Source organism: Typopeltis vanoorti, chromosome 14 (genome assembly GCF_054136105.1).
Source record: "Typopeltis vanoorti isolate ZY-2024b chromosome 14, IOZ_Tvanoo_1.0, whole genome shotgun sequence".
NCBI lineage: Eukaryota > Metazoa > Arthropoda > Arachnida > Uropygi > Thelyphonidae > Typopeltis > Typopeltis vanoorti.
The window spans coordinates 76,301,876-76,329,433 of record NC_143562.1 but is presented as its reverse complement, the minus strand read 5'-3'; the positions used below and the strand labels follow the sequence as shown (position 1 = coordinate 76,329,433).

The 27,558-nt window shown below is 37.9% G+C and overlaps 1 protein-coding gene across 2 annotated transcripts in view; it reads right to left on the bottom strand.

Moving 5' to 3' along the window:
• The window catches only part of LOC150099685 (uncharacterized), a 38,862-nt gene extending 16,253 nt beyond the window's left edge, over positions 1–22,609 (bottom strand). Inside the window, exons 1-2 of one of the 2 annotated variants that reach the window (XM_090403912.1) lie at positions 22,275–22,609; positions 21,493–21,810 (exon numbers count right to left, since the gene is read on the bottom strand). In XM_090403912.1, the coding sequence (XP_090260038.1) occupies positions 21,493–21,567 (75 nt within the window). In that variant the 5' untranslated portion in view covers positions 21,568–21,810; positions 22,275–22,609. Of the gene's footprint in view, positions 1–21,492; positions 21,811–22,009; positions 22,059–22,274 lie in introns of those variants that run through there. The other variant, XM_090403913.1, reaches the window with a different exon arrangement.
• Between the last annotated feature and the right edge of the window lie 4,949 nt (positions 22,610–27,558).

The window sequence follows — 27,558 nt, the reverse complement described above, 5'->3', positions numbered from 1 at the left end:
TTTTGAGTAAAAATTGATGAATTTGCATAGTATTGTTTACTTTTAGTATTTTAGCGACTCTGGATGATTGTGTTTTTTTTTTGAGTATTTTAATAGTAAATTGATAGATACGATTATCTGTGCACATGGCTCCCATAAAGAGGAATACAAAGATGGCATCCAGGTCGCCATATTTGTCTAAAAATCTTAACTTAAAGGATTTGATTCAGTGTACCGTTTGCGAAATGTATGCATTGAGGAGAGCGGTTGGAGTCTGGTTAAACAATGATAGTGGAGTGAATGTGTGCAAAAAGTGTAAAGAATGTGAGGATTTAAAGAGTGCTTCAGGTCGTGTGAGTGATATCGTTGATGAAAGTGAGAATCTAGATAACAGTGATATTCGAGGTATGAATGGTGATATTTGCTAGGTAGTCCCTGATAGCTGTGAGAGTGGCGTTGAAAGTGAGAATGAAGGTAAACATACAGAACGATTGAATGACTCATCGGAGAATAAAAATGATGACACTGACACAATGAGTGAGATTGCTTTATTACGCGGAGCGATACATAGGGCAAATCGGCAGCTGGAGCATTGGCAAAAATGTTTACCAAGCGTACCGACTAATAATCGGCAAAAGTATGATAAAAAAAATAAGGGTATGATAGTGAGTGTAAACAAAATGAAAGAGCGTGTGTTGTATGGAGATTCCTTAGTAAGAGGTTAGTTGAGAGTTTAACAAAATCGTACCAACCCGGTGCGAACGTTAAGAATGTAAGCGAGTCAATTAGAATGCAAAAGCAGTGGGTGAAAGAATTGATAGTGGTGGCAGGTACAAATGATTTGAAAGGAAACAAAAAGGCTATGAGTGAGGATGTGAAGGAATTGCTTGAGGTAGCAAAAGAGAAGAGTGAGAGAGTTAGGTTGGTGAGTCTCTTGCCATGGTATGACAGTGAAGAGTATAGAAGGAGGGTCATAATTGTTAATGACTTTATGCATGAATTATGTTTAATGAGTGGTGTGGAATGAGTTCGATGGGTGAAATGATTTATATAAAATGGATGGTTTACATTTGAATGGATTTGGTGTACGGAGACTTGAAAAGGTGTTATCGAATGTAGTGGAAGTGAAAGTGCAGAATCAGGGAAACTAGAGTTATTGGGGGGGGGGGGGAAGATATGCAGATTTTAGGGAGACAGCTGAGTATGTGAATGTGTGTAATATGCCCAAGCGAGTAGGAAAGAGCACGAATCAGAATGGGATAGTTAGTATAAGGCATCAAAATAGGGATGGGACAAATCGGCTTCTGCAATTCATGTATACAAATGCCAGTAGTATTAAAAACAAGAAGGAAGAATTTTTGGCCTTGGTTGGCACTTCCAGACCACAGGTTATTGGCATTAGTGAAACATGGCTGACAGAAGATGACACAACTGATGGGATTGAATATGAGGGGTATGGTGTGTTCAGGAGTGACAGGGAGAATAAAATGGAGGGGAGGAGTGTTACTGATGACAGCTGATGAGCTACAGCCAAGAAGAATAGAAGTGGAACTGCAGGATAGAGGAAAAGAGCACATTTGAAGCTATTTGGTGTGAGATTGAAACTAGCAGAACTAGATATACGGTGGTGCTGCTATAGATCAGGTGATGGAATAGATGGTGGAGATAGTATGCATAAGCAAATAGAAGAAATGAGTGGAAGGAGGGTAATTATTATGGTAGATTTCAACTATGGTAACATTGATTGAAAGGATGAGAGGAAGGAATTAGATTTTATGCAGTTATTAAGGGATAACTATCTGTGATAGCATGTAATGGAAAATACTAGGGTTCAGAGAGTGCTTGACCTGGTAACTGCATCTGAGAATTTGGCTGTAACGAATATGACCACGTTGCCACCAATTGGTGAGAGTGATCGTAGTGTCTTGACTTGGGAGGTGGCTAAAGGTGTGGAATTTACAATTAAGACAGGGTACATGTGGAATTATTGGGCTGGTAAGTATGACAAGATTACGAGACTGATTGGTTCAGTGCCATGGCATGTACAACTGCAAGGGCTAGAAGTTGATGGTGCATGGGAGGCGGTTAAGAAGTGTATACCTAGAGTCCGAATAATAAATCAAGTAGGGGTTAAATGGATGAATAACACCATTAAGCTTGAGCTGCAAAAAAAGAAACTATGGAGGGAATTTAAGGAGAAAGGTGGCCGACAGGCACATGAACGGTATAAAGCGCAGGCCAGAAGGGTAACGAGTGTGGTAAGAAAAGCAAAAAAGGATTACGAAAGAACATTGGCTATGCAGGATAAAGAGAACCCCAAACAGTTTTTTCGATATGCTGCTAGTAAAAGAAAAAATGTATATGGCAGAATGATTTTAAAGAATGCCAATGGTAGGGAGGTAACCGAATCAGTTCATATAGTTAAATTACTGAGCGAGCACTTTGCAAGAATATATCTTCCAGGTGGTGACATTGCAGAAATGAATGAACCAATAGATTATACGGGAATTGTGGTGAATGAAGTGGAGGTGAGTAGTCTATTACAAAACTTCAATGTCAATACATCTGTGGAATTGGATGGTATACCAGCTCTTGTCATACGTGAAGCAGCTAAAGAATTGTCAGTACCCTTGACCATTTTCTTTAATTTGAGTTTCAGGTCTGGGTTAGTCTCGAGGGGGTGGAAAGAGGGGAAAATAGTTCCACTGCATAAAGGAGGTTCCAAGACTGTTGTTGTAAATTACCGACCAATTAGCATATCAGGAATCGTTGTCAAGGTCTTGAAGAAATTAGATAAGAGAAGAATACAGGAGTGGATAGATGAAAATGGGATACTGTATGGGGGACAACATGGTTTTGCGAAGAGTAGATCATGCCTCAGTAACTTGCTCACGTTTTATAACACAGTGACGGCTGAACTGGATAAGGGTAATGGGTTCACAGTGATTTTACTGGACCGTGCCAAGGCCTTTGACAGGATACCACATGGAATTCTAATCAGTAAACTGCAGCACATGGGGATGGATATAGGGTTGGTGAGATGGATAGGAGGGTGGTTGATGGAGAGATACCAGAGAGTGGTTTATTCAGGAGTGGAGTCCAAAAGACAGCTTGTGACTAGTGGTGTGCCGTAGGGTTCTGTTCTTGGACCACTACTTTTCAATTTGTTCATTAACGATATAGGAAAGGATCTGAGAGGAAGTGTTCACTTGTTTGCTGATGATGCAAAGTAGGGTAAAGCAATTGTGAGTGCACAGGATGTCAAAATTTTGCAGGATGATTTGGATAGTTTGGAGGACTGGGCTAGGGAAAATGGATGTAAATTTAATGTGGCAAAGTGGAAAGTTATATATTTTGGAGTGAAAAGATTAGCAGCAGTATATCACATTGGTGGAACCATACTCCAGGAGATTGATGAGGCCAGGGATTTGGGAGTGTTGGTGGATAGGGAGTTGAAGTTTAGGGGGCACATTGCAAAAGTGACTAAATCAGCTCATCAAATCACTTGGTTGCTGAAAAATACTTTAACAAGCAGAGATAAACAAGTTATTGTTCCTCTATATCGAGACTACTGTGCCTAGTTATGGGCACCAGGGTTTCTTCTTGATGGGGAGGAGGTGGAGAGGATCCAGAAATGAGTGACCAAGATGATAGCAGGTCTGTGGAATGAACCTTATGAAAACAGGTTGAAGATTTGTGGGTTGCAAAAATTGGTTGATAGGCAGAAAAGGGGTGATATGATTGAGACATTCAAACATTCAAATTACTGAAGGATTTCTATAAGATTAATTCAAAATATATTTTTGAGAATAGGATTGGTGGTGGGAGGACTAGGGGCCATACATAGAAGCTGGGCAAGAACGTGGTTAGTAGGGGTGTTAGAGCTAGGTTTTTTACTTGGAGAGTGGTGAATGAGTGGAATAAGCTGCCAGAGTCTGTTGTGGGTGCTATGTCCGTGAATGAGTTCAAGGCAGGTATGATAGATACTGTGTGAATGTCGAATAGTTGTTCTTGACATGATGTTAGGGCCTCCCTCGATGAGTCTGTCGACTCCTTGATGTTGCCCAAAATAATAATCTTGTTTGTAACAAATTTCTTACTATACATGATATCACCCAAATACAAGGTATCCAAGCTCTTGCTCCCCTTAGTGTCCTAAAACATTTATATTTTTTAGCTGGGCCATTTAGGATATTTAGTGTATGAAAGAAAATTAAAAGAAGAAGCAAATTCTTAAATATGTTTAGGTATGAAACAATTATGCAGTCATGACCTTGAACTCGCAACTTAACCCCCCCCCACGTGGCTAGATTTGTACTTTATTACAAGCGGTGCATTGAATGGCAATTTCAGACAACTGAGTTTTCAATGAGCAAAAGTTTATTATACACATAAGCACAATACAATACATTAGAATCGTTAAAACTTAATTCAATACTAAGCTGAAACAATACAAAGCAATACTAGCAAAACGCAAATGATAGGTTATAAAATTCTATGTGGGAAGGGCAATTATGCCACCACAAAAGACTCCACACATAAGATAAAAGGATATCCTCGCAAATGTTAACAATTGACTAAAACTTCTCATCGGTCTGAGCAGAATATTATGATAAAATACCTTAATTAAACACAATTAGTTTACACTCGTTAACTCATGAGAGTAATATGGGTTAAACAGTCCTATCGTTACAATAGTAACCATAGCTCTCAGACAAAATATAGATGACATGCATAAGTTTCTAGACACACGATTATTTATCTATTAACACTGACAAGCTTATTCTCTTTCTATTCTTAAATGCACTAAAGTCCTAGTTCAACTCTCATTCAAGTCTTTCAATTGATCAGTAACTGAACTACAATCACAGCTACATTAAGATTTAGATTTTACGATACCGTTTGATAAGGATCTTCTATGCTAGTTTCTGTTCTTACTCGTCTGTAATTTCTGAGGACGAATTCTTCTGTAGTGGACCATATCTGAGATTTCTTGGATCAAGGTGAGCCTTCACATCTTCAGCACATCAAGCTTCTTCCAAGGAAACACAATGGATCTGCGATTCTGTAGTCGTGAGATTCACTACACGGGCACCTACTTCTCCACATATTTTCTTTTTTTTCAAGGACATGGTTTATGTAACATGCAGTACCTTTCTTCTCAGCTGTACGACGTTCCTCCTTTCTATAATAGGAAATTGGGACCGAAATCCCGCTTACTTTGTTCCTTGTCGTGATGGAAGGAGAGAACTCCTGACCATCACTCAGGAAAACCACATAAGACAACCCATATGAAGACTGGAGAACCAAGAGAGGGGGGGGGGGTTCCTAACCCTTTTATACCATGACCCTACCAGCACTTTCTGCAATTAAGTATGGATACACTTTCTGTGACTAGTTAGGGGTGACACTTTTCTGCCAAAATTCCCGTGGGCCGTGTGCACATGACTGACTCGTGCGATGTCCAAAATCGGGAAATTTGACCTTACCTTGTTTCTTGCTAACCCTATGAGTCACATTTATTAAACTTTATCAGCTTACCAAAATTTTCTAATTGACAAACTTATAATTCCTTGTTTCAATTGTTTAACAACGAGCCTTTACATGCAAAAATTCTTATGACCAAGATTCTATAATTTAATTATCTTATTGTCATCATATTACAACAAATTTTCTTATGTGAGTTAACAAATATTCTCAGTTGTATTTCACACTTAGATGCAAGTATATTTCCCTTTTTTTTTTTTTTTTTTTTAAGAGGTTCATACTTGTTAAATTGTGATCAAAATAAATTCCTTTTAGGAACTTTATTAATCACAAACTTTAACACTATCACCAACCCCTATGTCTGAGGTACATCAGAAAAAATATCCAGAATCTTAAGGAAATACAATCTTTGCACCATTTTCAAGTCCCACTTAAAAAAACTAGCTGCCCATATCTGCTCTGCTAAAGGCAAACTATTCATAGGAGGCCAAACAGGAAGATCAGCTACCATCTGAATGGAAGAACATAAAAAGTACATCTGCAGTCATGACTATGGTCAATCTGGCCTTGCAGACCATGCATTGGATACATCATGCCCCATCACAGTAAATTTAGAAGAGAAAGCCTGTTTTTAGAATCTGCTGCTCTTAAAGATCAGCCTAATTTAAATAAATATGTTTACATAAAACTTCCCAAAATATGGGAAACATACTTTGAGATCCCAGTTTACATCCTAGAACACCAACAGTTATCCATAAAGGGTGTCCCACCAAGTTAGTGCTCTACTCTTTTGTCCATGAGTTTGTCAATTTAGTGCTGTGTGTGTGTGTGTGTGTGTGTGTGTGTGTGTGTGTGTGTGTGTGTGTGTGTGTGTGTGTGTGTGTGTGTGTTACCAGTCTCATTTTGTACTTCCTGATGTCTCTGTAACTGAGATGAAATACTGGAATGAAATACATTAAATACTATTTTTAACTGTTTCCTAGTGCTTTTTCACACCATTAAAAACTTTTATCATGAGTTTTTTCTGGCACTTAAGCCTTAACACACACATCAGGACGTAGAAGACAATATATATATATATATATATATATATATATTACTGTTGGTGTCCTATTACTATTTTATTAATATATTACTATTAGGATTTTTTTCATACTTCATAATTATTCTCACCAACTGGTGACAGTGTTCATCCCTCGTTAACTTCATTTCAACATCACTAAACATTACCACATCCAACACTAAAACCTTGAGTTGCTTCCATCATGGCCTTCTTAAGATAGTTATCATTCAGAAATTCAACAAATTCACTCTCCTTGTTCCACTACAATACACTCACTCTCTCCTTCCAATCCACATTTCTATAATTCAAATCTCCTACTAGGATCGTCTCGACATGCCCAACCAATTTGTCTAAACATTTCACAATCAGTACTCTCTACATTCCCTGTCCTATAGTAACATCCTATTAGATATACTGTTCTGTTAATTTCAACATCACTAAAAATATACAAAATCATCATGTGTACTATCATTTATTTCCACTCTAAGTGGACACAGTTCCTCTGATGTTATTAATCTATTCTTCGATACTACTGTAAAAATAATCATAATTAAAATTCTGAATATTTTTATGTATTGTTTATGTTAGTATGTTTATTAGTTTTGTTTTCATAACACGCATTGTCGGCACTTGCGATGTGCCCGTTATGGAAATTGTTTTGTTAAAAGTGATATGTAAAGCAGTTAAAAATTTAATGTACTTACCGGATTTGATTAGTTGTGTTACTTTAAACAAATTTATTATGGTTTGAAATATTAAGTTTTGTGTTTTATGAGGACATTCTCTTGTCGCTAACGGAGACGTGTCAGCCATTATACAGTACTTAGTTTCTCGCTTGCCACGGAGTGCGCATGCTCACCGAGAGGTTTGATGTGTGATTGACAGCTGACAAGGAAAGCGTTCGGTATCTGAGTAACGCCTGTAAACAAAATAGCATTCGGAAGGAATTTAGAACACAGGCCGGCAGATATTTAGATTCAGAGGAACTGAAGTTTTTAAGTGACAGTCGGAAGAAAATTAATAGTATATTCCGAAAAAGGAATCGTGGAACTATCAAGTTTCAAAGTGGAATAAGTATTGATGAATTAAAGGGAAATATTGCTATATGCATTTTAAATGGAATATTGGAGAAAACACTAATTGAAAGATTAATAGTAGATTCCGAAAAGGGAATCATAGAGCTGTAAGTTTTTTTATTGGAAGAGTTAAGACTGTCAATAAGCATTTAGTGAATAAAAGAAGAATTTGCTATTTACGTTCTAAAGGAATGTTCGAGAAAACTCTGATTAGGAAGTTTCATCTGTATTAAGGACGCTGGATCTGACTATTGTTTCTACTGAAGAAAAGAGATGGAATTAAGTTCAGAAGAATTAATGTGTGCTACATAAGTGATGAGAAAGGATCCTGTAAAAATGAAGAATGGAGTTATATATCTTCAGAAAAGGGCCTTGACAGAGAAAGAAACTGGCTATGAACATTTTGTGATTGTGTGAACAAAGTGTTTAGTCTAGTCTTAAGTGTAAGTTTATTTTAAAAAGGCCTTGGATCCAATTAATTTGTAGTTATTATGTAAAGTTGTTTGAAGTGTAATATATTGTTTTTGTTTTATTAAATGTGTTTATTTTGTATTTTGGTCTTGAGTCAGTGATTATTTGGATTCTGAAAGAGTTAAGATCATTGCACCAATTGGAGTGAACCCTTGTGCATATAATAATATATAGATACACTCAAAAATTAAAAAAAAATAATTGTTAGAAACAGAGATCATCTCTATGGTAGGATAAATATTAAGATAATATATATGTATATCTCCTCTATATAAAAATCCACCAACTATTAACACTATCTCATTATCAGACAATCAAGTTTCTCTTACACCAATTATCTTTGGGTGTACTGACTTCTAATACTCTTTACATTAGTATACAAACAATCCCTCTGTCTTTGAGACCATCCCACTAACACTATCACTCCCTACTCTAGCTGCTATACTACACCTCTTTGGTCTGACCACAGCTGAGTTCCTGATACTAACTCTGAATGACATTCATACCAGTCTCATTCCCACCTTTATGCATTCCATCACTTTTCCTGCCATAATCATGTAGTCTTCAACCCTATATCCATCTTCCTCCTATCCTTTCATAACCAGCTTCATAATCTTCCTTTGATGGCTACACTAACTTTTTTTTGTCAGAGCCTTCTCAACAAGTTTCTCTCCAACAAACTCATTCAAATGCAATCCATCAACCTTAAACCATTCCAAATTTCTTTTGAATTCACTCCCTAAATTAACAAACTGAACACCTCTGCCTCACACAACTCAGCCATTCATTATCTCTACTCTCCTCAGCTATCGTATCTGGACAGCATGCTAACCACTTTCCCAATATGATATTATCCTTTACCTCCCATGCTTTCCTCAAATCTCTATCCACGTTCTTTTTTTTTTCCCCCGCCATCTAACTCATTCGTGTCCACAACTACCACTAATTCTGATGCCCACTCTTTCCATCTCTGCAAAACATTAGCCACTTGTTTCAATCTTCCACTGGGAAAACATGTTTTGTATACTTTGTTATTCGCCACACCTCTCATGATTGAATTCACATACAACACTATAATCTTTCTTCATATTACTTTGAATTATCCTTTGATTTTTTTCATATTACTATAACTTCATCCTCATTCACATTGGCCAACCTGTTCTTCAGATGATCAGTCTCATTTTCCATATGCTTCATTTCGCTCTTCACTTTCATCAACTCTTGCCTAAGCTCTTCTACTCCATTCCCTTGCCAATTATTAACATTTCGATCTGTGTTCTGATTACTGCTGGCAATGCTAGCTATCAGTGGCAGCTTTTACATAAGCACTACGACACTAAAGCATCCTCAAGGAAAAAACGAAAAAATAAAATTTGTTTGTTTATAAATAATAACAATGCTTACATTATATAAATGCAATACAACAAGTTAAAGGTTACAGCTTATGTTTCGACATTAATTGAATAGTTAATAATTGGAATTGTTCAATTAACGCTTTAGATTATGAAACAAATGCACACTGAGATCTAACACAGTGTCAGAATTATCACGTTCAGTCAGTCCCGGCTAGACTCGCCGATATTCGTTTGCACTTGTCACTGCATGTAACAAGTGAATCCGACACTGCTCATTGAGTAGTGTCGCTACAGATAAATTGTATGCTGGCGCATGTAATTTCTGTGAGATACGAAACTTTTATTATTGGTGTGTTCGTGGTGAGGATGAAATATTTTTGAGTTAGAAACAGTACATTTTTTTTTTTTTGATTTTTTATTCTGTTAAAATCTTAATTTTATTCTGTTAAAATAACATATAATTATTTATTTATTATAAATACAAGGCTGAATTATGACAAGTGTCACTGTTGAAGATATGAAAAGAATTATATTTTCTATTATCTAATGCAGTGTCGGATTGTCGAAACCAACACTGCTCGACGAGCAGTGTTGCTACAGAGTGCGGTCGGAGTGTGGTTAGATGATAATAAAGGATTGAATGTGTGTAGAAAATGTAGGGAGAATGAGGAATTGAAGTGTATTTCGGATCGTGAGTGTGATATTTTTGTCAACCTTCAGAATGAAGGAAATAGGGATATGACAAGAAACGGCAAGGTTGTACATGAAAATTGTGAGAGTGTGAATGATAGTATAAATGGTTTCTCAGAGAACAAAATGGGGATCGGTGTCGAGGCTATGAACGGATGTGCTATCGGAGAGCTCCTGAGAGATTTGTGTTTTTGTTGATTTATTGATGTTTTGGATTCAATTTAATGGACTTAAGTGTGTAATTTTGGTATATTATTGGAGCTTTATTAGCGTGGTTAGTGTACTAAAGTGTTTTATAACATAATCTATGTCGGGAAGTCGCCGCTAGATGAATTCGTAATGTGTAGTGTTCGTGCAAGCTCCAGATAAGATAAGTATCATTTTCAGTTATCGATACAAATTACTTAATATTGTGTAGTTTTGTTTTGTTTGCCTTGCATATTTTAGTGCGTCTATTTTTGGTGTGTTATAACGTATAATTTGACAAAACACGTTGCAAATAAGTATGGCACCTGTGCGAAGGAAAATGGCGGCCAGTAATGAAGGTTCGCCATCGTTATCAAAGAACGGTAGCATAAAAGAAATGAGTCAGTGTACTAGCTGTGAAATGTACGCTTTGCGGAGTGCGGTCGGAGTGTGGTTAGATGATAATAAAGGATTGAATGTGTGTAGAAAATGTAGGGAGAATGAGGAATTGAAGTGTAATTCGGATCGTGAGTGTGATATTTTTGTCAACCTTCAGAATGAAGGAAATAGGGATATGACAAGAAACGGCAAGGTTGTACATGAAAATTGTGAGAGTGTGAATGATAGTATAAATGGTTTCTCAGAGAACAAAAAAGATGAGATAGATGCATTGAGTGAGATCGCGTTGTTGAATAGTGCGATAGAAAGAGCAAAACAGCAGCTAGAGTGCATGAACAAAAGTAAACTGAATGAACCAACCAATAATAAAAGGTATGACAGGAAAAATAGACGTATGAATGTGAACATGAACAAAATGAAGGATAGAGTGCTGTATGGAGACTCGTTAGTACGAGGTGTGTTAGTAGAGGATTTGACAAAATCGTACCAACCTGGTGCGACCATAAAGGACGTAACTGAGTCAATTAGAGAGCAAAAGGAAAGGGTGAAAGAAATGATTGTTGTGGCAGGTACGAATGATTTGAAAGGAGATAAAATGGAAATGATAGAAGACCTGAATGAATTGTTTGAGGTAGCAAAAGAAAAGAGTGAGAGAGTTAGAATGATTAGTCTTTTGCCACGGTATGACAGTGAAATGTTTAAAAGGAGGGCTATAATTGCGAATGACTTTATGCGTGGGTTATGTATGACGAGTGGTGTGGAATTTGTGGATGTGTGGAGTGAGTTTGATGGGCGAAAGGATCTATATAAGATGGATGGCTTGCATTTGAATGGTTACGGTGTAAGAAGACTTGATAAAGTGTTGCTGAATGTAGTGGATGTGCAAATTCAGGGAAACTAGATTTGTTAAGGGGGGGGGGGAGTAGAGACACAGTCCTTATGGAGGCAGTTGAATGTAAGAATGAATATAATATGCTAGAGCAAATAAGGACAACAAATCTGAGTGGGATAGTTAATATAAGGCATCAAGGTAGGGTTGGGGCTAATGGGGGTCTTAAATTCATGTACACTAATACTAGGAGTATTAGGAACAAGAAGGAAGAGTTTTTGGCCATGGTTGGCACTTCCAGACCACAGGTTATAGGTATTAGTGAAACATGGCTGACTGTAGATGATATAACTAGTGGGATTGAATGTGATGGGTATAGTGTGTTCAGGAATGACAGAGAGAATAAAATGGGGGGAGGAGTATTGTTGATGATAGCTGATTAGCTCCAGCCACGGAGAATAGAAGCTGAATTGCAGGATAGAGAATAGAGCACATTTGAGGCCATTTGGTGTGAGATTGTAGCTAGCAGACTAAATATACAATTGGGTGCTGCTATAGACCAGGTGATGGAAAAGATGGTGGTGACAGTATGCACAAGCAAATAGAAGAAATGAGTGGAAGGAGGGTGATTATTATGGGAGATTTCAACTATGGTCGCATTGATTGGAGTGAGGAGAGGACACACGGGAGGAAGGAACTGGATTTTATGCGGTTATTAAGGGATAACTATCTGCGACAGCATGTAATGGAAAATACTAGGGGTCAGAGAGTGCTTGACCTAGTAATTACATCTGAGGATTTGGCTGTAACAAATATGACCACATTGCCACCAATCAGTGAGAGTGATCATAGGGTCTTAACTTGGGAGGTGGCTAAAGGTGTAGAATTTTCAATTAAGACAGGGTACATGTGGAATTATCGGGCTGGAAAGTATGACAAACTTAGGAGTTTGATTGGTTCAGTGCCATGGCATGTACAACTGCAAGGACTAGAAGTTGATAGTGCATGGGAGGTAGTTAAGAAGTGCTTGCATGAAGCAATGGCTGACTGTATACCTAGAGTCCGAATAATAAATCAAGTAGGGGTTAAATGGATGAATAACACCATTAAGCTTGAGCTGCAAAAAAAGAAACAACTATGGAGGGAATTTAAGGAGAAGGGTGACCGGCAGGCACATGAACAGTATAAAGCGCAGGCCAGAAGGGTGACGAGTGTGGTAAGAAAAGCAAAAAAGGATTACGAAAGAACATTGGCCATGCAGGCTAAAGAGAATCCTAAACAGTTTTTTAGATATGTAGCAAGTAAAAGGAAAAATGTACATGGCAGATTGATTTTAAAGAATGCTGATGGTAGGGAGGTAACTGAATCAGTTGAGATAGTTGAGTTACTGAGTGAGCACTTTGCAAAAGTATATCATCCAGGTGGTGACATTGCAGAAACGAATAAACCAGTAGATTATACGGGAATTGTGGTTAATGAAGTGGAGGTGAGTAGTCTATTGCATAACCTCAATGTCAATATATCTGTGGGATTGGATGGTATACCAGCTCGTGTTGTACGAGAAGCAGCTAAAGAATTGTCAGTACCCTTGACCATTTTGTTTAATTTGAGTCTCGGGTCTGGGTTAGTCCCGAGCGGGTGGAAAGAGGGGAAAATAGTTCCACTGCATAAAGGTGGTTCCAAGACTGCTGTTGTAAATTACCGACCGATTAGCATATCAGGAATCATTGTCAAGGTCTTAGAGAAATTAGTCAGGAAAAGAATACAGGATTGGATAGATGAAAATGGGATATTGTATGGGGGACAACATGGTTTTGTGAAGGGTAGATCATGCCTCATTAACTTGCTCACGTTTTATAACACAGTGACGGCTGAACTGGATAGGGGTAATGGGTTTACAGTGATACTACTGGACCTTGCCAAGGCCTTTGATAGGATACCACATGGAACCCTAATCAGTAAACTGGAGCAGATGGGTATAGATATAGGGTTGGTGAGATGGATAAGAGGATGGTTGAAGGAGAGATATCAAAGAGTGGTTTATTCAGGAGTGGAGTCTAAAAGACGTCTTGTGACTAGTGGAGTGCCACAGGGCTCTGTTCTTGGACCACTGCTTTTCAATTTGTTCATCAATGATATTGGAAAGGATCTGAGAGGAAGTGTTCACTTGTTTGCTGATGATGCAAAGTTGGGTAGAGCAATTGTGAGTGCACAGGAAGTCAAAATTTTACAGGATGATTTGGATAGTTTGGAGGACTGGGCTAGGAAAAATGGATGTCAATTTAATGTGGCAAAATGCAAGGTTATGCACTTTGGGGTGAAAAGAATAGCAGCAGTATATCGCATTGGTGGAACCATACTCCAGGAGATTGATGAGGCCAGGGATTTGGGAGTGTTGGTGGATAGGGAGCTGAAGTTTAGGGGGCACATTGCAAAAGTAACTAAAACAGCTCACCAAATCACTTGGCTTCTGAAAAATACTTTAACATGCAGAGACGAACAAGTTGTTGTTCCTCTGTATCGAGCCTTGATAAGACCCCATCTGGACTTCTGTGCCCAGCTATGGACACCAGGGTTTCTTCGTGATGGGGAGGAAGTGGAGAGGGTCCAGAGACGAGTGACCAAGATGATAGCAGGTCTGTGGAATGAACCTTATGAGAATAGGTTGAAGATTTGTGGGTTGCAGAAATTGGACGATAGGCGAAGGAGGGGTGATATGATTGAGACATTCAAATTACTGAAGGGTTTTTATAAGATTGATCCAGAAGATATTTTTGAAAATATGACTTGTGGTGGGAGAACTAGGGGCCATGCATGGAAGCTGGGCAAGAGCGTGGTTGACAAGGGTGTTAGAGCTAGGTTCTTTACTTGGAGAGTGGTAAATGAGTGGAATAAGCTTCCAGAGTCTGTTGTGGGTGCTACGACCGTGAATGGGTTCAAGGCAAGGTATGATAGATACTGTGTGAATGTTGAATAGTTGTTCTTGACATGATGTTAGGGCCTCCCTCGATGAGTCTGTCGACTCCTTGGCGTTTCCCGGAACAATAATAATAATAATAATAATATATTGTATGCTTGCAGACGTCATTTCTGTGTACGAAATTTTTATTATTGTGTGTTCGTGGAGAGGGTGAAGTATTTGTAATAAAGCAATTTTTAGTAAGTAAATTTACTTATTAATAAATGGTTACTGATTAGGAAAAAATGAATCATTTTTTCTTATTTTGTATACGTAGCACCTCCACTTAAAATCTTCATCTGCCACTAGCTACCATTTCAAAACTAACCTAATACTATACTTCTTACATACATTATTTTTTATTAAATAATATAAGGAAATTACAACATCAACTAGAATATACATTAAAATAAATTTCAATATACTTCAATATTTCGGCAACGTCATGTTGCCATTTTCAAGTAACTTAAGAACAAGACACGTGCACGCAGGAGGAACAACAAACAGTAAGTAGGGAAGAAGCAGAAAGCTATTAATTCTCCTAAAGTCCTGATGGTGCCCCCTAGTGGGAAATGTTGGTATTCTTGGGCGATTGGGCTGAAGGTCTTCTGATGTAGGTTTCCCAAATTTGAGGCAGTCTCATGCAGCCAAATTTGTTGAGGTTTGGATTGTTTCTTAGGGCTGAAGTTGATTTCATGAAAAGCCTTTCACATTTGTTTAAGTTAAGGGATATTATATCCCATATTGTTTCTTAGCCGAATAAGAAATTCAAAGAGTTTCATGCCGAAAATAGAAACTATATAAAGTTCAGCGATTCCAAGCATAAGCAAATACCTGGATAGTGCAGCAACTGACCCTTGAAGGTAGTGCAAACTGAGGCAACTCATACAAAGGGTGGAGTTAAGTTCACATTATGGGTAAATATCAAGAATAGTGATCAGAGCTTGCTCCACCCTTTGTATGAGTTGCCTCAGTTTGCACTACCTTCAAGGGTCAGTTGCTGCACTATCCAGGTATTTCCTTACGTTTGGAATCGCCGAACTTTATATAGTTTCTATATTCGGCACAAAACTCTTTGAGTTTCTTATTCGGCTAAGAAACAATATGGGATATAATATCCCTTAATTTAAATAAGTTCATGTCGCCGAATTGAAGCCTTTGGCTCTTCATTATAATTAGAATTTTAATAGGACACCTTCTTGGCAATTCTCATAGAAGGGATGTAAGTTCTGTTCGCTACAAACTTGGTATTAACTTGGTGTACCTACTCACTGATGAGACCTCAAAAAAGGTCGAAACCGGTCTGGGTAGTGACTTTCTCTCATAATGTTGAACAATAATACAGCTCCTAGGAGCTAAGTTCACATTATGGGTAAATACCAAGAATAGTGATCAGAGCTTGCTCCACCCTTTCTATGAGTTGCCTCAGTTTGCACTACCAAATGGGTCAGGTGCTGCTATCCAGGTATTTGCTTACAGTTGGAATCGCCGAACTTTATATAGTTTCTATATTCGGCATGAAACTCTTTGAGTTTCTTATTCGGCTAAGAAACAATATGGGATATAATATCCCTTAACTTAAATAAGTTCATGTCACTGAATTGAAGCCTTTGGCTCTTCATGATAATTAGTATTTCATATTTGTATTTACTACGGTGTATTATCGTGGCTTTCTACCATATTCTATGGCAGGTATCCAGTGATTATTTTTTTAATAATCACCAAATAAATAAAAAAGAAAAGAAAATAATAATCACCAAAGCAGATAAAGGGAACATCACAGTACTGCTTAACCAAAAGGATTACACAGGTAAGCTGAAAGCTCTATTGTTAGATTGGGCTACTTACCTCCCTATCGAGTACAATCTCACCAACTCACAAATTAGAAAACTCCACAGGCTCCTTTAGAAGGTCACTTCTTGGCCTGTGGAAATCACTAACAAATTAAAACCATTTAACTCCATACCCCCCCCCCCATATTTATGGACTCCCAAAAATACATAAAGAAAATGTGCCATTACGTCCCGTAGTGGATGGCATGGATTCCCACACATATAAACTAGCTAAACATTTGGCCAAAGCTCTCTCACACTATACTGACAACACACCTTCACATATAAAAAACTCAGCCCACTTCAAAGCGAGCATAGAAAACCTTACACTCAAACACACTGACATAATGGTCAGTTTTGATGTCTCCTTATTCACAAATGTCCCATTCAAAAAATTCTTAGAGCTAATCCAAGCTAAATTTCCTCCCGATATCACAGCCCTATTTCAGTTCACAATGAACTCAGGCTATTTTGTTTGGCAAGGAAAATATTACAAACAAATAGAGGGGACAGTCATGGGTTCTCCACTCTCCCCACCCTTGGCCAACTTTTATATGGATACTTTTGAAGAGAAATCCTTAAACTCTGCCCCACAAAAACCAACCATTTGGCTTCGCTATGTTGATGATGTGTTTGCTATTTGGCCACATGGCTCTGATGACTCCTCTCCTTCCTAACACTTAAACAACCAACACCCCAGAATCAAATTTCACCCTGGAAGAAGAAAAAAACAACTGCCTTCCTTTCTTAGACACACTAGTCACCAGCCAGCCTGATGGAACCTTAGTTTTCTCAGTGTATAGAAAACCTACCCATACAGGCAGATACATTCATTCACTAACAACAATCCCACCAATCCTCCTCGCAACAATATGGAGTCGTTAATACACTACACAACAGGGCTAAACTTATCTGTTCAAATGACAATGCCCTAACCACAGAACTAAACCACATTCTCAGCCAATGGCTACCCCCCCCCCCCAAAAAAAAAAAATACTGACACCGTTAAACCACAACCCCCCTCTCCCTCCCCTCGCAACAACAAGGATTACTCTAAATTCATCACCATACCCTATATCCAAGGCACCTCGGAAAAAATTAAAAAATCCTAAAAAACATGACTTAACTTCTTGTTACAGACCATATAAAAAAATTGGCATCCCTTATCTGCTCTACTAAAGATCAACCTCCCCCCCTAGACCTACCTGGTGTATACCAGGTCCCTTGCAGCTGTAAGCTGTCCTGCTTTGGCCAAACAGGCAGGACAGCCAATTATCATAATTCTACATCCGGTTTCACCAATACAGCCACTCTGGTTTTGCTGACCATGCATTGGATACCTGGCATAGAATACAGTGGAAGAAAGCCACAATAATACACTGTAGTAAATACAAATATGAAAGGTTTTTCATGGAATCAGCTTCAGCCCTAAGAAAGAATCCAAACCTCAACAAATTTGGCAGCATGAGACTGCCTCGAATTTGGGAAACCTACATCAGAAGACCTTCAGCCCAATCGCCCAAGACTACCAACATTGCCCGGGGCACCATCAGGACTTTAGGAGAAATAATAGCTTCCTGCTTCTTCCTCACTTACTGTTTGTTGTGCCTGCGTGCACGTGTCTTGTTCTTGAGTTTCTTGAAAATGGCTACATGACGTTGCCGAAATATTGAAGTATATTAAAATTTATTTTAATGTATATCCTAGTTGACGTTGTAATTTCCTTAAATTATTTAGTAAAAAATGCATAACCAACGTCTAAGCCTTTCCACGAGAATCACTTACATTAATACCTTCTTTCTTTTTATTCACCCTAACAGCGCACAATTTTTTTTGATGCATGCCTAAAACAATTCTTGCAATGCTTCCACTGAGGAAAATGGGCAAAACTTGATCGTGCTGAAGCTTTAAATGCTGCAGAGGTGCACTTCCTAACAGCTCCATTTTCAGAAAGCAGCAAGAACACAAATGAATCAAAATACAATAAGCACTACTGAAAAAAACACTTGTATCCAAGCATGGAAAAAAATGAATCACAATAATAATAATAATAAAAAGCAACAGCAAACTAAATAAATTAGTGTCGCTAAAAACACTTTCTTAGCACAACTCAAATATTGCTACATTCACTTGCAAAAATTGCTCTCAGTGACAAAGTTGATCTTAATTTAAGACACTCTTTCATGCAGACTGATTTCACTGTGTTCTTCCAGTATCGATTATGCCACTATTCAATACTATATACCTATTTAAATAAGGCACAGTGAAGGTTATATAATCATTATGGGCTACTCCATGGAGCTGCTCGTTGAGGGGAGCCTAAACATAATGCCAAGCACTATCCAACATTCATGCTATATCTATCATACTTTGCTTTGAAGTCTTCACAGTCATGGCACCCAGAATAGACTCTGGCAACCTATTCCAATCATTCACCACTTTCCAAACAAAAAATCTAATCCATACACTCTCTGCTAACTACACTCTTACTCAGTTTCCAAGGATGGTACCTAGTTCTACAGACAGAATGTTCTGAAAAATTTTCCCTGTACTAATCTTGTAAAAACTCTTCAGTAGTTTGTATGTCTCAATTATATCACTCCTTTTCTACCAGTCAACTAATTTCTGCAACTCACAAATCTTCAACCTGTCATAATGTTCATGCCACAGACTTGCTACCATCTTGGTCACTCACCTCTGGATCACGTCCTCATCACCAAGAAGCCCAGGTGACCAGATTTGCATGCAGTAGTCAGTCAAGATGGGATCTTACCAAGCCTTGATAAAGAGGAATAATAGTCTGCTTGTCTCTGCTCATCAGGATGTTCTTCAATATCCAAGTAATCTGATCACTTTTGCAATATGTGCTTAACTCCCTATCCACTAACAGTCCCAAATCCCTGACTTCGTCAATTTGCTGGAGTACAGTTCCATCAATGTGGTATGTTGTACACAGCTGTTAATGTTTTTGCCCAAAAATGCATCCTGCAAAATTTTAACATCTGTATTAACTATTGCTCTTCTCAATTTTGCATCATTGGCAAAGAACTGAACAATTCCTCTCAGATCCTTTCCTATATTGTTAATATACACATTAAATAGTAGTGAGCCAAGAACAGAGCTCTGTGACATGCCACTAATTCCAGGCCTTCTACTGGACTCTATTCCTCAACAGAGTCCAGTACTTTGAAAAAGCTTTTGACAGGATACAGCATACAATTCTAATAAATAAACTACTCTCTGATCTCTCCATCAACAATCCTCTGCCGCATTTTATTTATTAGAACTCTATGCTGTATCCTGTCGAAAGCTTTTTCAAAGTCCAGCAGTATCACTGTAAACCCATTACCTTTATCCAACTCAGCAGTCACTGCTGTATTATAAAATGCAAGTTACTGAGGTATGACCTACCCATCACGAAACTATGTTGTACCCCTCCCCATATAGTATCCCATTTCTGTCTATTCCTGCATTTTGCTCTTGACCAATTCCTCCAGTACCTTGAAAATGACTCCTGAGAAGCTGACTGGTTGGTAATTTGCTACATCAGTCTTGGAGCCTCCTTTATGCAATGCAAATGAGACTCAGATTAAATAACGTGTGTGCAAATGTGCTACCAATTCCTTAGCACCTTCTCGTAAAATTTGAGCTGGTATACCATCTGATCCCATAGCTGAATTCATATCAACGTTCTATAATATACTATGCATTTCAAGTTCATTTACCTATGTTTCCATATAATCCTTTGTCTCTCTCTTGTTACTGAAATATCTCCACCTGGATAATATGCTCTTGGAAAATGTTCACTTAGTAATTCTACTATTTCACTTGATACAGTTACCTCCATACTATCTGCATTCATTAAAATCATTCTGCCATAAACATTCTTCCTTTTACTTGCAACATATCAAAAGAACTTTCTGGGATTATCTTTGGCCTGCACTTCTAATTTCCTTTCATACTCTGCTTTTGCCTTTCTTACCACATTGGTTACTCTTCTGGACTGTGCTCTGTACTACCAACTGGTCACCTTTCTCCTTGAATTCCCAACATAATTTTTTTTTGTAGATCTAGCTTAATGATGGTATTTATCCATTTAAGTCCCACTTGATTTATTCTCCTCACTCTAGATATGCAGTCTGCTATTAGTTCCTTTAAATACTCCTTTTCCATCTACCATGCACTATCAACATAGCACCAGCCCTTATAGTTTCACATGCCATGGCACTGATCTAAGCAATCTCCTAAGCTTGTCATATCACTTGGTTGCTGAAGAATATGTTGACAAGCAGGTTATTGTTCCTCTGTATCGAGCCTTGATAAGACCCCATCTCGACTACTGTGCCCAGATTTGGTCACCTAGGTTTCTTCTTGATGGGGAGGAGGTTGAGAGGATCCAGAGGCGAGTGACCAAGATGATAGCAGGTCTGTGGAATGAACCTTATGAGAACAGGTTGAGGATTTGTGGGTTGCAAAAATTGGTTGATAGGCAGAGGAGGGGAGATATGATTGAGACATTCAAATTACTGAAGGGTTTCTATAAAATTAATTCAGAAGATATTTTTGAGAACAGGGCTGGTTGTGGGAGGACTTGGGGACATCCATGGAAACTGGGCAAAAGTGTGATTAGTAAGGGTGTTAGAGCTGGGTTCTTTACTTTTAGAGTAGTGAATGAGTGGAATGGGCTGCCAGAGTCTGTGGTGGATGCTGTGACAGTGATTGAGTTTAAGGCGAGGTATGATAGATACTGTATGAATGTCGAATAGTTGTGATGAATACGATTTGGGGCCTCCCTCGATGAGTCTAATGACTCCCTGGAGTTGCCTGTAATAATAATATCCACCAGCCCTGTAATTCCACATATATCCCCTTCCTAACTGAAAATTCTTATACACAGAAAATTATTAGACACCTACGTCTACTGCTTTTCAAAAAATCAAATAAGCTTGATCCATTATAAGTCTGGATGGGGGAAAGCAAAGGTGAAATAAGCTGAATGTGGTAATTTCAAGTAAATAAAAAAAGCATAACATGAACAAAGTAATAAACAGGTGTAAACACAATAGAAATCAGCAAAAATAAATTATATTAACTAAGGGGCTAAAAAAATAAATAAATTAGTAAAAACGTGAACGAAATTTATACATGCAAGCAACTTAATCTTACCTCTGGGTGCAAATGCAAAGAAGCAGTGCCTTGGATTTCGGATAAAGGAACGAACTGCATGTGGTTATTAAGCATACACTTAGATGATTCATACTTTATAGTGGTCGGATCAATACGAGGGTGTTTGGCGCTAGAGATATTTCGTAGTACAGTGGTAGAACATTGATTATCTTTAACATCAAAATTTTCTGTATAAAAGCAGTGATCAAAATAATCACCTACACTTAAACTTGGTGGGCGTTTCTTAGACTTTTGATAATTTAATTGGAATACTGCACTTCTATAATCGTCACTGATACGGGTCTGCTTCGTCGAAGGCTGCAAATGAAAGTCAAAATCATTGACTTTTCGTTTCATATTTCTCATATTCAAATTAAAACAAAAACAATATTTTTTTAATGCAAGTGGGCAAATCTTTACGAAATATATACCAAATGCTTATCTAAATGTCGCATTTATTAATCAGAAGAAAATATACAAGACAAGAATATAAAAAGCATAATTGCAAACCACTTACAACGTAGCTTGTAAAATGCGTCTAAAACGTTCAGAAAATTAAATCAAAATAGCGCAGTGGCACGTGACTGCCACCTACAGAACGGAAAAAAAATAAATAAATAAAAATATACAAGATCAATATTTTTATATAGGAATTCCGAAGACTCATCGAGAAACACGAAACCGTTTAAAATTTACTCTGCAAGGATTAAAATTCATTTCAACTATTCATTAAAATCAATATAACACGGGCAAAAAAGGCAGCATTTTTCAAATGCGCTTACAGTTTTCGTTATAGTTGATCCAGAAAAATACTCAGGACCTCCGTAGTCAATCGATTCCGACGATGCTCTTTAGTCAAAAAGACCTGGTTTTAAATCCCATTCAGGACGCGAAGAACCTTTAAAAAAGCTTTTCAAGTTAAGATGAGTTAGCTGGTCTCATACAATTTTTTTTTGATTCCATGAAATTCAGGTGGTCCATCCCGGAATTAGGCAAACTGGCAAGGTTCGCCTAGTTAGGGAAAATTATATATATATTTACGCAAAAGAATGACTATGCTATGATTACAAAAGCAGAGGATACTTCTTCGTAGCCCTTTGGAGTATGTATACACCAGGGATTATTCTATTATTATTAGAAAAAAACATTACTATATTTTTTTAATAGTGATCCTATTCACGAGATGTTCTTCATCTTGCAATACAACAGTACCGTGGATGGGCAGAAACCGAAGAAAAGAATCTGAGGCAGCAAAATAAACAAATAAATAGGAAAGCAAAAAACGTATGTACCATCAAAACATTTGAGTGATCGAAATAAAAGACAGTCCTAAAACACAAAATTAAATTAATTAATAATTTTTTCTGTAAGAAGAATGTTTGGAAGTTTCTTACAGTCTGACGTGTCCACCGACTAGTGCTTTAAATCAGTGCCGTAGTGAAACAACACAACAATTTATGGGGGGGGGGATCTTTAGTTCACTCCGAATCACTCAGCTTATCATATAGTAACTTTTATGCACTCCGACTTCCTAATAAAGTTCGAGAATTGCACTTGAGAATTCAAGAACAGTGAAAATAGTCCTAGAAAACTTGAAGAAAAACCATTTTGAATTAGAAGCTAGTTGCCGACTAGAGAAACTTTTTCTACGACTTTCTCCGACCAGCTTCTGAGTTACTAGATTTGATGCATGGGCAAGCTGGTTTTCATTCTATGAACTTGGATTTTTCCAAGTATGCCCAAAAAAACCCTACATTAAATGTCAAGCTATTTCAAACAACAATATATAGTGTTAGGTACCACGAGCTAGCTGCAAATATCTACTGCAACCAACGAACACCGTGAATGGTTTTTGGCAGCTATTCTGTGATTGGTTAAGGATGGAGACTAGCTGCCCACTAAGTCTTCAAAATAAATTTAGGACTTAATGGCCTAGCCTACTTCTGTTGAGGAATAAGAGCCATTAGTAGATTTTATTTTTGATTTATTTGATTAGGCGTTAGCTGATTTTTTTAAATTTATTTGATTTTGCAATCATCACTTGAAAATTGTAGTTTAAAATTTTAGCTAGGCCGCATTGGAGCTCACTCTGATCTTTCTTCTGCATAGATATTTCTTGGCCTTGAATCATACTGAGCAAATAAATCTACATGCATACACCTTGCTGATGCAAAACACTGCCATGAGAATTGAATCATTGCAAGTTGCACTTATACGCATTGCAGTAGTTAGTTCGAAATCAAATACCTAATTTCACTAACATTTAGGTTTATCTTTACTGATATGCGTGGAAAGCAAAAGAAAAAATTTGAAAGAGAATTAGGACATTGTTTATTATTATTATTATTGCGTGACACCAAGGAGTCCAAAGACTCATTGAGGGAGGACACCTACTCTACAACTCTCCGTCTCCATCACTCTATAGCGAACCGCAACTACTATCATCTATACTAACGCCATCTACTGCCCACCATCACCACTAGTGTTTTCACAGACAATCACAAACATCCATGCCCATGATGGGATTGAAACTTACATCCTTTTGGATGGAGAGCAAATACACTAACCACTCGGCCAACCAGGACAGTCAATTGTAAATACTTACTTTTACCTTCAGACTTGAAACATGCGTGGTGAAAAATTAAAAAAATAAAAAAAAAAATCTTACCTTGGAAATGTTACGAAAAAATGTTCTCACTCCTGTTTTGAAATATTTTGGAGAATATCTTACCTCATCGATATTGATTAATCCCGAAAAAACGCCCTGATAAACAAAATATTGTAGGGAAAATCGCAAAAAATGACCGTTCATGGTCATCTCTTTCAGCAGGCTGTGGGTCAGAAACCTGCAGCTGGAATAGATGTTTGTGATTGTCTTTAGATTAAGACCATTATGAGACCACCTTCCCCACTCGTAGAAAGTATAGTGGCTTGAGATTGATCTGATTATTCTATAGAGCAAGTTTTCTGGATTATATAAATATAAATAATAAAATAAATAAATAAATGATGAATAAAAGAGTGGTTCAGTGGTAACCCACCACTGTTGGCAGTAGCAGTCGAATGTAGTGAATGGAATCTAATGTAAGGGATACAGTACTTTTAATAATGAGAGAAGAGACGAGGGGCTGCTGTTAATGATATATCTGAGTCCAGTTAGGTTAAAAACTCATGAAAGCAATAATCGTAATAGTGCCGGTGAGTTTGAGGCTATATTTCAGAAGCAGAGACTAAAGATGAAATGCAGTCTGTTGATAAATAGCTTTATCAATATAGTATGGTAAAGAATGCGTTTTAATTACATTTCTAGTGCCGAGTGCGACCATCTTTGGCTTGAATGACAGCAATTATCCTTCGGGGCAAGCTTTCAGAAAATTTCGGATAAGTTGTAACAAGAATATTCTTCCATTCTTCGCTGAAAGCAACATGCATTCCTGATGCTGATAATAGCCGCTGTGGTCTACAGCAAATTCTGAGTTGTGATTCATCCCAAAGATATTCTCTGGGTTTGATATCTGGACATCGAGCTGGTAAATCCAACACTATAATGTTATTTTGTGGAACCAGTCTCGGGCAAGCATGGAGCACTGTCTTACTGAATCATGCAACGGTTACTGCCAAAGTACTTCCACAGCATCGAAAGGGTAAAATTATCCAGGCAGCCATCAAACGTTATGGTTTTGGGCACGCCATCAGGATGTTCTTCTATATCCAAGTAATCTGATCACTTTTGCAATATGTGCTTGTCTCCCTATCCACTAATAGTCCCAAATCCCTGACTTCGTCAATTAGCTAAAGTACGGTTCCATCAATGTGATATGTTGTACGCCCACCAAATAACCAAGCCCCATCCAACTGAAACACCCCCATACCATTGCCAAACTTGACAGTTGGCAAGATGCAGTCCTACCAGAACCTACCCTGGATAATCTCCAGATCCATAAACGACCATCCTAGTGAAACATTTGGAAGCTGATTAGTTGCTCCGCATAACACTTTTCCAATATCTACCATTTAGGAATGGTGTGAAATGCAGTAGTCAAAGCGTCGTTTGGCGTGAGGGGATGATGTGTGCTTATTCGCAACAACTTTTCTATGGTAACCTAAGGCATGAAATTCCCTGCAGACAGTTCTAGTGCTTACAGATGTCCGTGCAACATTTTCCAGATTGACTTCGAGGTCCGTCGCTGATGATGTGCGAGACGCTCGAACATTCCGAGATAGAGCTCGTCGATCTCGGTCAGTGAGTCTCAGTGGCCTCGCTGTGATAGCACTACCAACTGATTTTCAACGAATGACATTAGCAGCGGTGGATTTCAGTATACTGAGACAGGTAGCAAAGTAACGGGCAGAATGACCACTGATGTGACACCCAACTACCTTCCCAAGTTGGAAGTTTGTCATTTCATCCGTAAGTGACATCTTAACATCGTTTACAGTGCAAAACATGCAGAATATTCCAACTTTTATTATCAGACTTATGCAGACACTCCCTGAATATTTGCATGTGGAAGGATTCGAAACTTGCATGGCACATAAGATGTCCAAATACTTTTGTCAGTGCACGTATACTGGTAGTTCACTTATCAAATCAGCTAACGCTTTTTATTTCCGTTTAGAGAGGAGGCAAGGCCGTTATAGCCTTATCTAACTTTTGAAGCCTGAGTGAGCAGTTCGATTTCCACTGATAGCCAGTCAGAGATAGCTTGCCCAAGGCTATCACTAATTTAATCGACAAGTAGTGTGAAGAGACAGCTAACAAGTGCAGCCATCTCGTGGTCACTAACCGTAACACAATATTTTTAATGATTGAAAATAATGTGGATTTTCTTTAGTTTACGGGACAAAAAACATGAGTATCCTGGAGAAAAAATCCGCTTGCCGTGCCAGAGATCGACTAACCTCGGGAACCGATCGAAAAAAGGCTTAGAAAATGTTTCTCTATTCTGTGTCTTAATTTGAACAAAAGTCTTCTTTTGTGCAGCAGAGCAAAGTGGAGGGCAAACACCACTTCCAATGAGCTACACAGGCTCCTATATATCGGTAGTTTAGCAATAGGACAAAAATAGCCGTATATGGTGAAAAACATTCCCCTACACACATCACACTGCACAAATGCAAGCAAAACAAAATTAAGTTTAACTGATGCACCAAAAAAAGTGTACAGACACAATCATGTATTAGTAAAAAGTAGAGTAATTTGAGTATTTCCTGTAATTAGAAATAAATGGAATGAACATTATACTGCATAGTCTCAAACAACAAAGTAAAATTATTATTTTATGGCTATTTAGCCTATTTTTGTTTAGGAGTACCCCTTTTTTATAATGTCATTGGCTTTTTACTCAAATTTTAGGGCTTATGTTTTATATGGACAGATATATGTAGAATATATAGGAAGAAAAACCGGACATACCTTTGTGGGATGTTGCTGGCTGTCTTCTTTTCAGTGGCATTCCGGAGTATGACGATATACATTCATTGTTGAAGGAAGTATGACTTAACGGAAAGGGGATAAAAGTGGGGTTCGAGAGATTTGGGAGAATTATTGGTGAGGCAAGAGGTATGTGCAGGCTTTTGAAAAAACCTGGTTTTTTTATATTTTATAATTTACTATATGTGGCCAGAATATACTTTGGGATGGGGGTGTAAATAGGTATAGCTGTGTTGTATTCTATTGGTCGGAGTCGTGACCTATTTTTTATGTTATGGAGCTTCCAACTCTAGGAAATTATGTAGCTCGTGGGACGTTTATTGAGTTTTTGTCACATTTTATGTCCATCGTTTCCGATATTCTAGGCATTTCCGATAATCCTGAATGTCTACTACAATGGCCTTGTCGATTTCTGGGATATGTTTCTGTTCAAGGGCACGGAAGTATATTTCTGTTTTTCTTTTGGTTGTTGCGTTTTTCATTGTTTAAATGTTCTGGGAATTGGGATGTTGAAGTCACTGGATTGTTCTAGTAGTCTTGCCCACAGAGATCTGAGAGGTGAGAGTACAATCTTGTTGGCAAGTAAATTTGTAAACCACATTGTGGTGTTCTAGTATTTCTTTGTGTGTGAG